Below are 13413 nucleotides of genomic sequence, written 5' to 3'. Positions count from 1 at the left end.
GAGGGTAGAGATACATTTTAATTTCTATTTTTAATTGAACTTCTATTTTATTAACATATTAATTGACCAAAATATTATTTACGATTTTTTAGTAAACAAAATTATTTAAATGAGTATTTTCATCAAACTACTCTTAAATATAGGTCATGTGCTTTACACATGTCAGTTTTTAACGGAACATTAACGGAAGTTAGTGATAAGTACCATTTGAAATTAAATCGAAATGTTCAGGTACTAGTTGTGATCAAAATTGAAGTTCAGGTACCATCGATAAGATGGAGGATAAGTTCAGATACCATTTGTGATAATAATCATTTTTTTTTTTAAGAAAGACATATCTTTTACTTATATATAGAGAAAGATGCAAATTTCCTTACAGATTCTATAGTTCATATTGGCCACTCACTACATTTAGCTAATTGGACTAGAATGATCTGTACCTCAGCTGCTCATGCTTTACATTTAGATTTATCAGTGTTAGGTTGTATTAGATGAGCTACTTTGTAGCCTTGTATTTTTTGTCATTGAAAAAAAAAAATAGTGAAGTAATGTTTTAACCACTATAACGGTATAACCGGTTTAATGCTGTGACACCACATAGCAACGCAATATCCATTAATATCTCTATCATAAATTTCACTCTTGTGATCGTGTACTAGTTGTTGAATAATAAATAATAATAAAAAGTACTCATTTTTTTAATCGATAGCACAATTTCCCCTTCGATATTTCCCTTTGTCTCTTTGGTTCCTTTTAGCAAAGGCAAAGGCAAGATTCTCAGAGTCTCCATTTATCATCTGCAGAAGAGGGTAGAACCGCAAATGGGTACTTATATTACGTGGATTTTTTACTTTGACACTGAGTTCACTAATTATCTATAATCTAAAGGGCGTCAACTGTTCATTCGCGCTGTACTGTTCATTCGCGCCCGAAGTAAATGACGCTTTTGCCCTTCCATTATCTTTTAATCACCGGCTGCCATCCTTCCATAATCTTCTATACGTTTCTTCTATGGTGCATTTGCTCAGTTACGGGTGTTCTTATTTTGAGAGCCGTCTCAAAAAGAAATACTGGAAATATAATGCGACGACTATCAACAAAGACCCAATAGAGGAGATCTTGGGTTCTTGGAATTGGAGGAAGAGGAGAAAAGGGTTGTTATTGGAGGTGTTTTTTGGTTGATGCGTAAGCTTATGTGGTTTTGTATCGGTGGTTTTCGTTGTGGTTGGGGTTCAATTTATTTGGTTTTTTATGTTTGTGGTGATTCAGATCTGAGATTTTTGTCTTTTGATTGTTGAATGTTTGAAAAGATGGGTTGGTCCTGAAGTCTTGGATTTGTTTCTTCTCCATCAGCATGAAAACTCTGAATCGAACTGAGGGGCTTCAGTCGAAGAGAGATGAAGCCCACTGCATATATAGTAGTTTAATTATCGTTTACAATCAGCAATCTTTCCAGCAATGATCTGAAACCTGTTCAAATCAAATTAAAACAAGGGAGGAGAATAGGGAATGAAAGGAATCAAGCCAATAAAAAGAATAAAGAAAAATACATGAAACATCTCTTCAGGATTTTTGCTTGCTTATTTTATTTGTCTGTCCTTGATTAAGATTTCACTTTGGATAAACAAACCATCTTATATATCCAACCATCTAAATCAAGTGGCTTTGAATGATCCCACCTTTTTACCCGCTAATGCTTTCTGTTGCTAAATTGGGAGACAATGATTTAGTTTATTTGGCCATTGTTGTATTTGAATGAGAGAATTTGTTTTGGTTATGATGGTTTATATGGTTGCGATGGATGATTTATTTGGTTTTGTTCAGCATATATTAGGAACAGTGTGCAATCAAAATTTGGAAGTGTTTTGAACTCAGGTATGTAAAGAGTTGTGCTTAGTGTTACTGGATCAGTTTATTTATAGAATTGTCATTATTGATGTTCATGTTGATAAGGTTGGTTTTATTATTTTATACTTGATTGTGAATAGGTTATTTTAGTAATATGGTGTCTTTATGATCAAGCTGATTGGTAAATTATCATGAGTGAGCATGATGGTCTAAAATTTTAATTGGATTATCGAGTTTTCTAACGTTTCTAATGATATATGTCCGTTCAAATTAACTCTATCAATTTCTTTAGTGCAATTTATTGGGAACTAAGCTGTGATTATTTTGAGTTCACAACAACAGATCTTTGTAATTCATTTTATTAGGAGCAAAACAATTCAGTTTGAATTTTAAATTCCTTTTGTGGTTCCCCAGTTTCAGATTTCATGTACTTTACAAGCTTGATAATTGATACCTGAAGTCACCAACTGATGTGTATGAGAAATTATGCTGATTATGGGGTTTCACTGATTTTGAAATCAATTAGACACCTTACAAATGGTGAGTAATGTTCAATCACAATTAAGATGCAAGGATAAAGTGGTATTGTGAATTCTGGCAAGGATCAAATAGACTTTACCAAGAATCCTTTTAAAATCAGGTAGACCTTGCCCACTTCTCTTTGAGATCAGAATAAGTGTACAAACTAAGTATATAAAATCATTGATATTCTTATGCATACTACAGTCCCTTACTTTTCTAAACAAGTGACTGATAATCTTATACCCCGCAGCAAAGTGCGGGCCAATATTGCTAGTCAAGAATCTAATTTAAGACGAATTGGTAATATGTGTACGTTTAGGCTCATCATTTTTCCCAGATTATAAGTTGGCTTTGATTATTAGAAAAAGTTTACGAGTTCACGTATCATTACATCAACGGTAAAAGCATCTTTACATCAAAATCAGCTTTCTATTTTCTATATGGTGACAGTCTATCAAACTTACTTAATACATAAGTACCCGGCACGTACACAACTCCCATTAACTGATATAGGAATACTTCTGAAAACATAAGACCTTGCAACAAATGATTACAACGACATGCAAATGCATCTAAAATTATATATGCAAAGCTTATTATAGTGCTATAAATATTTTATTCAAGGGTGGCTTCAGACCAAGTCCCCATATTATTCATTAATTGCATGCAATTAAGCTAGCTAGCTAGTACCCTTCTGAATTAGTCAGCCATATATAAAAATCGATGAGCACCGAATGCTTTCACATATGCATTTGGTAGTATTGGTCAGGGGCAGTATCCGGGTCGGGTTTCTCAAGTACACCATCCACGTTCCTCAGCCAGAAAGTCTGGTTATTAAGAGATGCTGCTCCTTTAGGGACATCATCCATCACCCGTTCATGCCCTTTCGGAATATATATTCCGGTGCGTGGATCCGGAACCCAGCTGCTGCTCTGTGAACTCGAACTCTCCATTTCTGGCCGCTCGTGACTCTTCTTCTTTCTGCTTGATCCATCAGCAGTTCCACTTAGCTTGCTGAAGTAGCGTTGATCCACTCGCTTAGCTTCCCGGCATGAACTGGCATAAACATTAACCCAGTTAATATTCGTTGTACGGAAAAGTCTTGCATACTTTTAACGTACGTGAATCTAGTAGAGTAACACCTTTATGTCTATAGTGCACAAATCAAATGTCAGAAATATTATGTGCGTTGCAAAGAATGAAAGATTTTCACTTTTCGCCAATTGATTAATTATGAGTTACATGCTTTAACATATGCGTACGTAGTTTCAAATAGTAAATCAAGTAATACGTTATTCTTATGTATATACCAAGTTTCTTTCACCGGTCTCTCTCATATATACTTAGCTAAATAGGTTTGTTAATTGGTATGCAAACTTACTAATTTCATCTCCCAAGCCATTTAGCTTCACAATTGAAAGCTACATAGTCATCAACTGCGTACACTAGACTCTGCTATACCTAATGAACTAATTAAGAACATCAATAAGTACCTGAGAAGAAATATCTTTGATTTTGAAATCCCTCCACTTGTCATAGCGCGAGTGCTACCCAATAACATACAGATCAAGCAACCTAGCTAGCTCTTATCAAATCTCTAATATGGAAAACAAGCAATTGATGCTGATAATCAAAAGCAACGATATGGAACTTTGAGAAGCCAGTCTGCGGTATATATAATCAATTATAGAGCTAGGAATATGTTCTATCTAGGGCATCGATGATCTAGTGAAGGTTAATTCATATAGAGAAAGCAAGCCACGCATGCATCCAAAATATTCAAATAACGAAAAGCTAAAGGTGACGAAAGGTACTCATAAAATTTCTTTACATTTCCGGAAAAGCTAATGGGTTATTCCAGCATTCTGTGTGGCTCTGAACCAATGCTAGCTCACATCATTATAGCATACTCTTTGAATATGGCTATAGGAATGCATATGGTAAATGTACCTTGTGTCTATTTGGTGCTCTTCATTAGTTCATTTAAGTACGCGAGGAATATATTACATGTACGTTCTTGTACAAATGGTAGATCTTATGATCTGCAGATGTGACAACTAGTACTGTACGTGGCAACTCGTCTTTGGAGAATAACCCTAGCTTTGACCAAAAAGCAAAAGAGAAACTTATTTGAGCCCTTGGCATGATATTTATGAAATTGAAGTATTTGATGGCCCAAAAGCAATCGCCCAACTTGGCCCAAAAGCAATCGCCCAACTTAAACCCGACTGCCCAACTTCCCCTCTCTGTGCCGCTTCGTTCGGTCGACACCGGTTACCTATAATTCTATAAACTAATAAAAGTGGTTAACTTAAGACAACATCAGTGCAAAACAGGGAACTCTGTAAAGAGTCTTCTTTCAATTTCCTTAATTGGTTCTAGACTTGGCTAACTAGCTTGGTAAACATTTGCCGCTTGTAAGTTATAACCCCTTGATTCTATGTCATTCATTCGGGATTTGGGTTTTAACTGGGAGATAAAGAATGTACTTACATCTAAAGCTGTTTTATTCTAGACTTGCATCCATCGATCGACTTTGTTTCTACCACGAGTAAAATACTTGCACTTGCACATGACATGAACAAAATAATCTTGATCTTGAAGTCGATCCATTTAATATCATTGCTGCTTGGTTGCTTATTTACATATAGAAAATCTCTAGAGAATTAATGTGCATTGTTGGTTTGCTTCAAGAGGTTTCGGTTTGGTCATCCTCTCTTGTTATTTACAAAAAAAAAAAAGTGCTAAAAGATCGATTTGAAATTTAATTTGGGGGGTCATTCTGATTTTTCATGTATCCATCTGAAAATGCACAATTGCCTGTGGTTCAGCTTTTGCAACCTTAAAGCTTAGAGTAGCTGAAGCATTGGTGACATTGTGTTTTGCAGTAATTAACTTCATACTCCACATGAAACAAGGAAACATCTATGAACCCTTGATCATCGGTCCACTCCTTGATCAACTTATCCACAACATCTCCTGATGGAGTGTTCTTGAAGTTCTGATCAGCAAGGGTTGTCTCACTAAACCCAACTACCTCTGGACCAGCAAACATTATGATCCCTTGGACCGCCGGATGAGAGAGGGTCCTCAGTACTTCTTCCAAATACTGAGGCTGCACAAGTAAATAAGAAAAGTGTTACAAACCAAATGTGTAGTTTTCTGTGATTAATTATAAGATTGCTCATAAAAATTAGAGTACCTGATTTTCTTATTTTCCGACAGATCGACACTTCTGTAAGCCATATTGGAAATCCTGTTGCACCTAGAAAGTCTAAACCTGATCTCATGTAAGCAAGGTTTGGCTGACCGGTGGCAAAGTGACTTTGCAGACCTATTCCTGCTTTCAGGTTAGCATTTCCGGGATATGATAAGATCTCTTGAAGTTTCTTCTTGTAGTTGGCTGGGCTTGCTTGCTCATCTTGACTGTATTCGATTCGATGGTATTGAACTCATTCATGAACATAGTAGTGTCAGGGTCAAGCTGTCGAGCAGTGGAAAAGGATGATGCATGCAGAAGCATTTTCGCCAAGTTTATCCTCGAAAAATCTGAAATGGAGATTGATGCAGAACAGATGGCTGCCCAATTTGAAGAACAATTGGATCGTGCTAAAGGAGGAAAACGAAAAGTGACTAGTAGACGCGAAACAGCTCCACGGAGTCCGTTTGGGACGCACCTTACCTTTCCGGAAAGGGAATCGCGCCAGAAATCAAACTTGTCGCTTTGCCACGACCTGTGACCTTTTTCGGGCTTTCGGGGTCGTTTAGGGCCTCAAAACTGCATTTTTCTATTTTCCGGTGTTTTGGTTTTCCTAGTTATTTTCGGGTTGTTTTTGTTTTTACCCATGGGCTTTAGGGTTTCATTGTTAGTCGCCCTAGGGTTTATTTTCTTATAAATAAGCCGCCTTAAGGCTGCAGAACGCAGCTATTATCTTTTATCAATAAATTTGAGATTATTCTCTTTTTATCTCTGGTGGACTCCAGAATCTTTGCTTAGGTTTATTGCTGGTAAACCTAGTTTATCAATCCGATCATTCCGTCTGCGTCAGAGATTGTCATTGACTGCATACCAAGCAATTAATTGTCCTTTATATCTAGGAATCACTGAATTGATTCTCCTTTCTGCTGCTTTTCCAATGTCCTCGGAGGAAAGAGATTTAAGCCAGAGAGGCTGCATGTTTGGATCTTCCCAGATGATATTGTGACCTCTAAAAGAAATACCATTCTGTTTGGCAAATTTCACCATGGCATCTACGGTAGTATAGTCTTCTCGGCCTTGTACTACCTTGGTGCTATACCATTTCATTTCGTTGGTGAAAGTGGTAAATTTAAATCTTGATGTAAACCAGTTCTGGTTATCAGTGTTTGTGAGGTTGTCATGGTTCATGCCACAGCCAAATGGGAAGTTTGACTTGGTTTGTTTGATGGAGACTTTGGCACTTCTCAGAGGAGTTTTGTTTCCCTGAGTTACCTGGATCCTCACCTTACTCTTACGTACCTGCAGCGTTCAAATCGATTAAACACAATACATTCACGAAATGGCACGAATTTATATGAAAGTATGATGCATGCAGAACAAGCAGCATTATGAGTATAATTGAAATTTTGGATCCAAATGAGAAAGGAATTGCAACCTTTGGAATGTGATAGATAATTTGGTATTCTCAATCTAGGATTATGTGCATACATTATGAAATTCTGATTTAGAAGTCTTTCATCGGGTTTACCTCATCGATGCTCTTGTCTTGGTGAGATCTCCATTCCTCCTTGGTGAATGGTTGTAATGAAACACTGTCCACCCATATGTCCACTGCTGTATTTTTGCTCTACATAAAACAAGCAAGAAAATTTAAAAGGCATATTGAGTCATAAAAAGAATCAAGGATTTTGAGGTTAGTAGTGCGCTTTACCTCAAAAACAATATCAACTGGGGATGTGAAATTTGCAACTATGCCACCTTTTAGCAGGGTCCAGCACCCATGCTGAGCTATGACAATAATGACCTAAACCCGAGGTATGCCTTCACGGTTGGGAAACTTGAAAACAACAGCCACAAGCTCACAATCTCACTTGAGTCACTTCCTTCACTGACTTGAACCGAAGCTGAAATTTCATATAACAGAAAAATAAAAATTCGATAAAACACTAGCATGTAGAAAGGGTTTTTAAATTGATTGATTCTGAAACATTAGCTACTTACCAGAAAAGCTATAGATTTTTCCTTCTTCAATAACTTGAACCTTCTGGGAAAAACTGTCTAATGGATTCTTCCTACTGTGTGCCACAATGAACCTGTTTCCTTCCTTTGATATTCGTTTTGAGATCTTCCCTTGTCCAAAGCTAGACTCCAAACACTTGCCATCCTTATATTCAGTGTTGTTATTAAATTCTGGATTTGCTATGATCCCTCCTCCATATAGAGCTCCAGGGGCACCAAGCACTATTTGATCAAAATGACACGTAATTAAAAGCTGCATTAACATTTTACTCAGAAACTATAATGATACTATAAAAATGTTGGATCAATCCATAAAAGCAAAAGTAATATTGTGAAGGGTAGGATCATCAGTTGATTCTTGCCTCGGTTGTTGTCGAGTAGTTGCAGAATGAAGCATAGGTACTGTAACATCTCGTATCTTAATTCACCGGTTTACTAGTCATTTGGACAGTAAACGACAATTTGATTTACTTTTACTCTTTTTCGGTAACTTTAGTGGCCCTAAAAGTTGACTTTTTGTTCGGGTCAAAATTTGAGAAAATGTTCTTCATGAAAGTTGTAGAGGACGTTAAACCGAGCGCGTGCATATGTAGTACGTAAAAATCGGAGCTCGTATGCAAAAGTTATAAGCGAAAGATTAAAGTTACTGTTCATGGTTACTGTTCATGGTAACTTTCTATAAATAGCGAGTTACTGTGGTAAGTTTCCATTTTTGGAAACCTACCCCAGCTTTTTCTCTCTCCTCTCCCCCGACTCTTTCTTCCTCTTCGGTCGGTTTCTTCTTCCTCCGAGTTCTTCCTTTTCCGGCCAACCCACGACGAAATCCGGGCACCGGCAGGCTCGCCTCCTCCTTCTTGTCACGCCTGCGGTGACATTTTTCGGTAACTCGGCCGGAGGAGCTCGATCTGGAGCCGTGAAGTTTACTGTAGCCGATCGGAACTTTCGTCGATCTCCGGCGATTCCGGCCTTCTCCGGCCACCCAACCACCGTCGAAGGTTCGGTTTTTGACATAGATCATTTCCCCTAAGGTCTTTCATTTCAATTTGCAGTGTAGAGGTCGAATTAACGGTTTGCAATTTCTAGGGTTCTTGAGTTTTCTGGGCTCGTGTTCAACGGCTAAATTGGAGCTCTTCCAGGTAAAATTGGAACTTGTTGTAGTTGAGAAAGAGGTTGGGTTTGTTGAGTAGATGGTGCTGCCAAATTTTGGTGGCCACCGGAGGTGGTTGCCGGTGGCGCGTGGGGCCCACGCGCTTCCACTGTTGGTGGCGCGTGGAGGCGTGTAGGGCAGTGTTTTAATTTTAGTTTTTAGCCCATTAAATTGTAGAATTGTTGTAGAGCTTGTATGTGAAGTTTGGTGAATTTTGGAGGGGTTTGGAATTATTTGTGAATTTCCGAAGTTTGAAGTTTTGTGATTGAATTGTGGGAAATCCGGCCGTCGGATTTCCTTCGTTTTCGTTGTGGGATATATAAATTGAGGAATTGGTGTTGTGGAAGAGATTTGGGTTGAATTTGAGAAGTAATGGAGATAGGGATTTTCGGGTTTCGTTTAGGTTCGTAATTATTTTATCGGATTGTCGTTTACAGAAATATAATTGTGTACAGGGCAATGCCGCGAGCTACGGTTAAATGAAGGAACTCGTTTGCGTGGTCGCCCAATAGTACTGTGAGTGGACTTTTGTTTTTAAGTAAATGATGCATGCATTTATTTTGAAATTATTGGTTTATTTAATTATCGTTTTATTTATCGAGCATGATATTTTGTCTTGGATTATAATTTGACATTGATTTTTCATGAGTTTCGGATATGAACTTATTATGCTCGGATTTGGATTTATGAGTTGTTTTTGAGAATATGAATTGATTTTCAGAAATTGATTATAATTATTATTTGAAATTCTGATATTGTGATTTTCAATGAATTCTTTTCCGAGGTGATTTCCGGAATTTCATATTTATTTTTCATTCACCGATTTGAGATCTCTGAAAGATTTTCGAAATGAGATTTCGATGGAATTATTTATTGGTTGTTTATCGACTTTCGGTTTTGGCATTGGGAATGCCTCGATGATGATTTTGGAATTGGTTTTGTTTCGAATCATGATGATACTCTTGGCGTGTGGGACACGTCGTTGGAAATTCATTTGCGAGAGTTGGGGAAGCCTTATGTATTTATGGATTTACTTGGTTTTCGGTTATGTTTCCCTGTGCCATACTGAGGGGTGATTTTATCATGCTAGCATTGATTTTCCGCCTTTGTGGCGCGGTGATGGGATCACCGTAGCCCTTCCGCCTTTGTGGCGCAGGTTACTGTCTCTGTGACAGTAATTCTGTAGCCCAGTATCCTATCGCTACACTTAGTGGCGTAAGGGTATATTACGGGAGTTATGGGAGTTCTTTAGCCTGGGAGGCTATCACCCAACCAAGCCTGAGTGGCTTATTCGTATGGCTATCATCTTCCCCTACTTATACTATTTTTGACTAGCGGGGACTAGTCTGAGTTTTCTTAACCAGCGGGGCTGGACTTATATTTTCGAGTATTGAAATTTCAATCTTTTACTCTGTTGTTGTGACTAGCGGGGCTAGTCGGTTTTCTGGAGTTCAACGTTTTTCAGATTATTTTCTTAAGTGTTTTATAAAGGTTGCATGCATCCGGATTTTATATATATATCGAAAAATGTGGGAAAGTATGAAATACATTTGGTTTTAATTTGTTTATTTTTGTCCACTCACGCTAACGTGTTTTTCAATACTTTTCCCCTGGGCCCTTCGGTTTCAAATGCCCAGTTTGCAGGCGAAATTAGTTGAGGTCGGGCGTACATTGGAGTTGAGGCATAGTCAACAGCATGGCTTCCGCGGTTGCCTTTGAGTTAGGTTGTCCTTATTTACCTTTCTATTAGAATTGCTCTGATTACCTATGGGATTTATGTTTTTCAAGTTGAGGTTTGTGTTTTGTGAATTGGAGATTGGTGTTGAGTTGGGGAGCAGGGTGGCTCCAGAAGTATAAGGATGATTTGATTTAGAAGTGTAAATGCTTTCTACAGGTTTTGGGTAGCCCATTTTAGGGGGAAGTTCCGCCAAATTTTTGGTAGAATTTCTTCTAAGGTGGGCCCCGCAGGGCCACTTCGGATTTCAGGGTGAAATCCGGGGTGGGTCCTGATAGGTACCATGCCCTGTAACAACAGTTGGATAAAATTCTAAGGGGAGATTCATTATAAACCCAATTTTTAGAAAAGTTAATGGAAAAAAATCCACCTATTACTTTTTTTTCAATCTACACCCAATTATTGTCAACTAGGATAAAATATTATCTTTCTTTTTCCTAAAAATTACACATATTGCCACTATTTAAATCTGATAAATATTAGTCAATTAGCAAAATTAACGTCCTCTTTTTAAATACCTTAATTATAGATTTTTTATTGGTCCCATTATTCTAGCAATTTTCCTTCTACTCATCATTATTGCTAGAATTATGGATCTTTTCTTACACATTTATGTTTTTTGAATTCAAAGATTTTATAGATTTAGATGAATGTGGAATTTAAACTTTCTATTTTAAATGCAGATTTTGTGTTTTCTATTTCTGTTTTCCATCTATTTACTTGCAACTTGACTAGGTATTTTTTTAACCTAGCTAATAGATTTTGAGATTGTGTTTTCTATTTCTATCTTCCATCCATTTACTTGCAACCAGGCCCGGCCCTGGCCCAGGGCAGGCAGGGCGATAGCCCAGGGCCCAAGTTTTGAAGGGTGACGGTCTAGGGCCCAAATTGAAGCAGTAGATGGGTAAAAAAAAAATGTATTTCTGTTAGGAATATGAGAAAAGGAACAGCAAGAGTGCGATCTTTGGGTCTCAAAGTATGCATTGATGGGCAATTGTTTACAATATATAAAAGTTGAAGCAGCTAGACAAAAGGGAATGCAAGAGTGCGATTAAATCATATTTTGCATTGATGGGCAATTGTTTACAATATATAGAAGAAATCATTTTAGATGAGATTTGATTGATATAAAGTGATGTAATGTTTATTTTTCGGGGTATTGGTTTTTTGTCCCCCCCCCCCCCCCCCCGGTTATATAAAGGGCCCAATTTTATTTTTCGCCCCGGGCCTTGAATTTCCCAGGGCCGGGCCTGCTTGCAACCTGACTTAAAGGTAGAGGTTTAAGTTTTTAACCTAACTAATAGGTTTTTTTAATTACAACCTAAAGATTAGACGCGTGTGTTTAGTTAACCTCACTTCTAGGAATTTTCATTTCAACCTACTTATTTGAATTATTTTTCACATCAACCTCTTTCTTAGGTATTATATCATTGCGAGTTGACCATATTTCTTAGGTTGAAAATATCTAACTTATCCCTATATTTCTTAGATTTTTTTTTTTTTTGAATAGAAGTTGATTTCATTAGTAATCAAGCCATGAAAACAGGCCAGAGTCTAACAGAACTTACATAAGAAAATCCGGAAAAAACCGGATAACCTATCTAAGTTAAAACTAAACTCATTAAAGTCTAATGGGACGCTCGCATGACGCAAGCCTAACTAAGCAAGAATAACCTCGCTTCCTAAGGAAAAATCATTCATCTAGTCTAATTTTCCGGCACGCAATTGTGGTACAAATTACAACTAGAAACATCTTACCAAAGCTTATAGAGTTTACCCCTACCTCAACAAGACTTGCATCCAATTGTCTAATAGCAAAAATTAAAACCTAGCAGCTAACAACCTCAGCAACAGGTTGGTCTTCTTGCTCTTCTTTGAAATCTGCTTACTCAAATTGGGCCCAGGCCCAAAGGCCCAAACCCAAGTCCGAGTTCTTAAAACAGAAGCCCAAACACTGTGCCAGGCTGTCGCCGCCGGCGGCGGCATCTGAACTTTTGGCGGTCGGCCTTTCCACCATTCCATCTCTCTGCAATCAGCAAAGATCCAAAACCAACTGGATCCGAGCACCAACGATCAGAACGATCACGACTCAACCCGATCTGGTCGACCCGACCTGCTCGCCAATCTGCAACAGAACGAGCCTTCCACCTTTGAGATCCAGCGACAGAAATATGAGAAGACGACCTCAAGATCAGGTCCTTCTGCTCCAACCTAGTTCCACCACCGCAGTCTGCAACCGGAGCAAGCCAAACGGAGAGCCTACCAATTCGCGTCTTCCCCCGTGCTCGAGAACACCACCTTGAACACACCTCGTCTGGCTGAGACCAAACGCTGAGCACGGACGGGCCAAGCGCCGCCGTCTATTGCTCGTTGAAACCCTGCCCTCATCTGCAGACCTTGCAAAATATAATTAGCCTGAAGCCCAAACACTGTGCCAGGTTGCCTACGTGGATTGAGTGTAGATTGATAGAAAAATATGTGTGAGTTTTTCCCAATATCTCTTTAGAAAATTGGGTTTATATCTAATTTTTTCAAATTCTAATTAGCCTGAATATATGACAAAGGAAAAGATGCATTGTGCTCTGCTGCGCACAATGTTTAATCGAAAGTGACAAAGTGTGCATGCGTGTGAGCCACAAAACAGATAAAGAGAGAGAGACCATAAAACTGAAAAATGCAGGAAAGCCATAAACTGAGGGTGCTGCTAGCTTCTGTGAACATCTTGATCAATCAGTATTAGCAGTAGGTCCTTCCCTGATAGTTGAGACCACACTGCAAATCTATATATATATATATCATGGGATAGGGTATTCATGATGGTTTCAAAAGCTAATGTACATGAATTGCTAAAGAAGATAGTTTTTTTTTTTTTTTTGACTTTGTCAAGGGGAACCCAAAGGCTTCCTAGACTCAAGATAAACCCCTTCAGCGCATGTGAAATGC

At 38.1% G+C, this 13413-nt stretch overlaps 1 protein-coding gene and 1 pseudogene across 1 annotated transcript; both read right to left on the bottom strand.

The window, feature by feature from the left end:
- Positions 1-2697: 2697 nt before the first annotated feature.
- LOC133740387 (uncharacterized) lies at positions 2698-4041 on the bottom strand. Its single transcript, XM_062168338.1, has 2 exons — positions 3864-4041; positions 2698-3426 (listed from the first exon to the last, which is right to left on the bottom strand). The coding sequence occupies exons 1-2, from the start codon at positions 3929-3931 to the stop codon at positions 3111-3113; spliced, it is 384 nt and encodes a 127-aa protein (XP_062024322.1). The 5' UTR covers positions 3932-4041; the 3' UTR covers positions 2698-3110.
- A 974-nt stretch (positions 4042-5015) lies between these two features.
- LOC133735203 (endo-1,4-beta-xylanase 5-like) lies at positions 5016-13191 on the bottom strand (annotated as a pseudogene).
- Between the last annotated feature and the right edge of the window lie 222 nt (positions 13192-13413).

Source organism: Rosa rugosa, chromosome 3 (genome assembly GCF_958449725.1).
Source record: "Rosa rugosa chromosome 3, drRosRugo1.1, whole genome shotgun sequence".
In the NCBI taxonomy this organism is placed as follows: Eukaryota; Viridiplantae; Streptophyta; class Magnoliopsida; order Rosales; family Rosaceae; genus Rosa; species Rosa rugosa.
The sequence above is the reverse complement of the archived record's forward strand: the minus strand, read 5'-3'. Positions and strand labels throughout refer to the sequence as shown.

Excerpts from the sequence above, each read along its gene's own strand:
- LOC133740387 (XM_062168338.1), bottom strand. The coding sequence starts at position 3,931 with ATGTTATTGGGTAGCACTCGCGCTATGACAAGTGGAGGGATTTCAAAA. Across the intron at positions 3,427-3,863 it reads TCAAAGATATTTCTTCTCAG|TTCATGCCGGGAAGCTAAGC; the intron begins GTACTTATTGAT and ends TGTTTATGCCAG.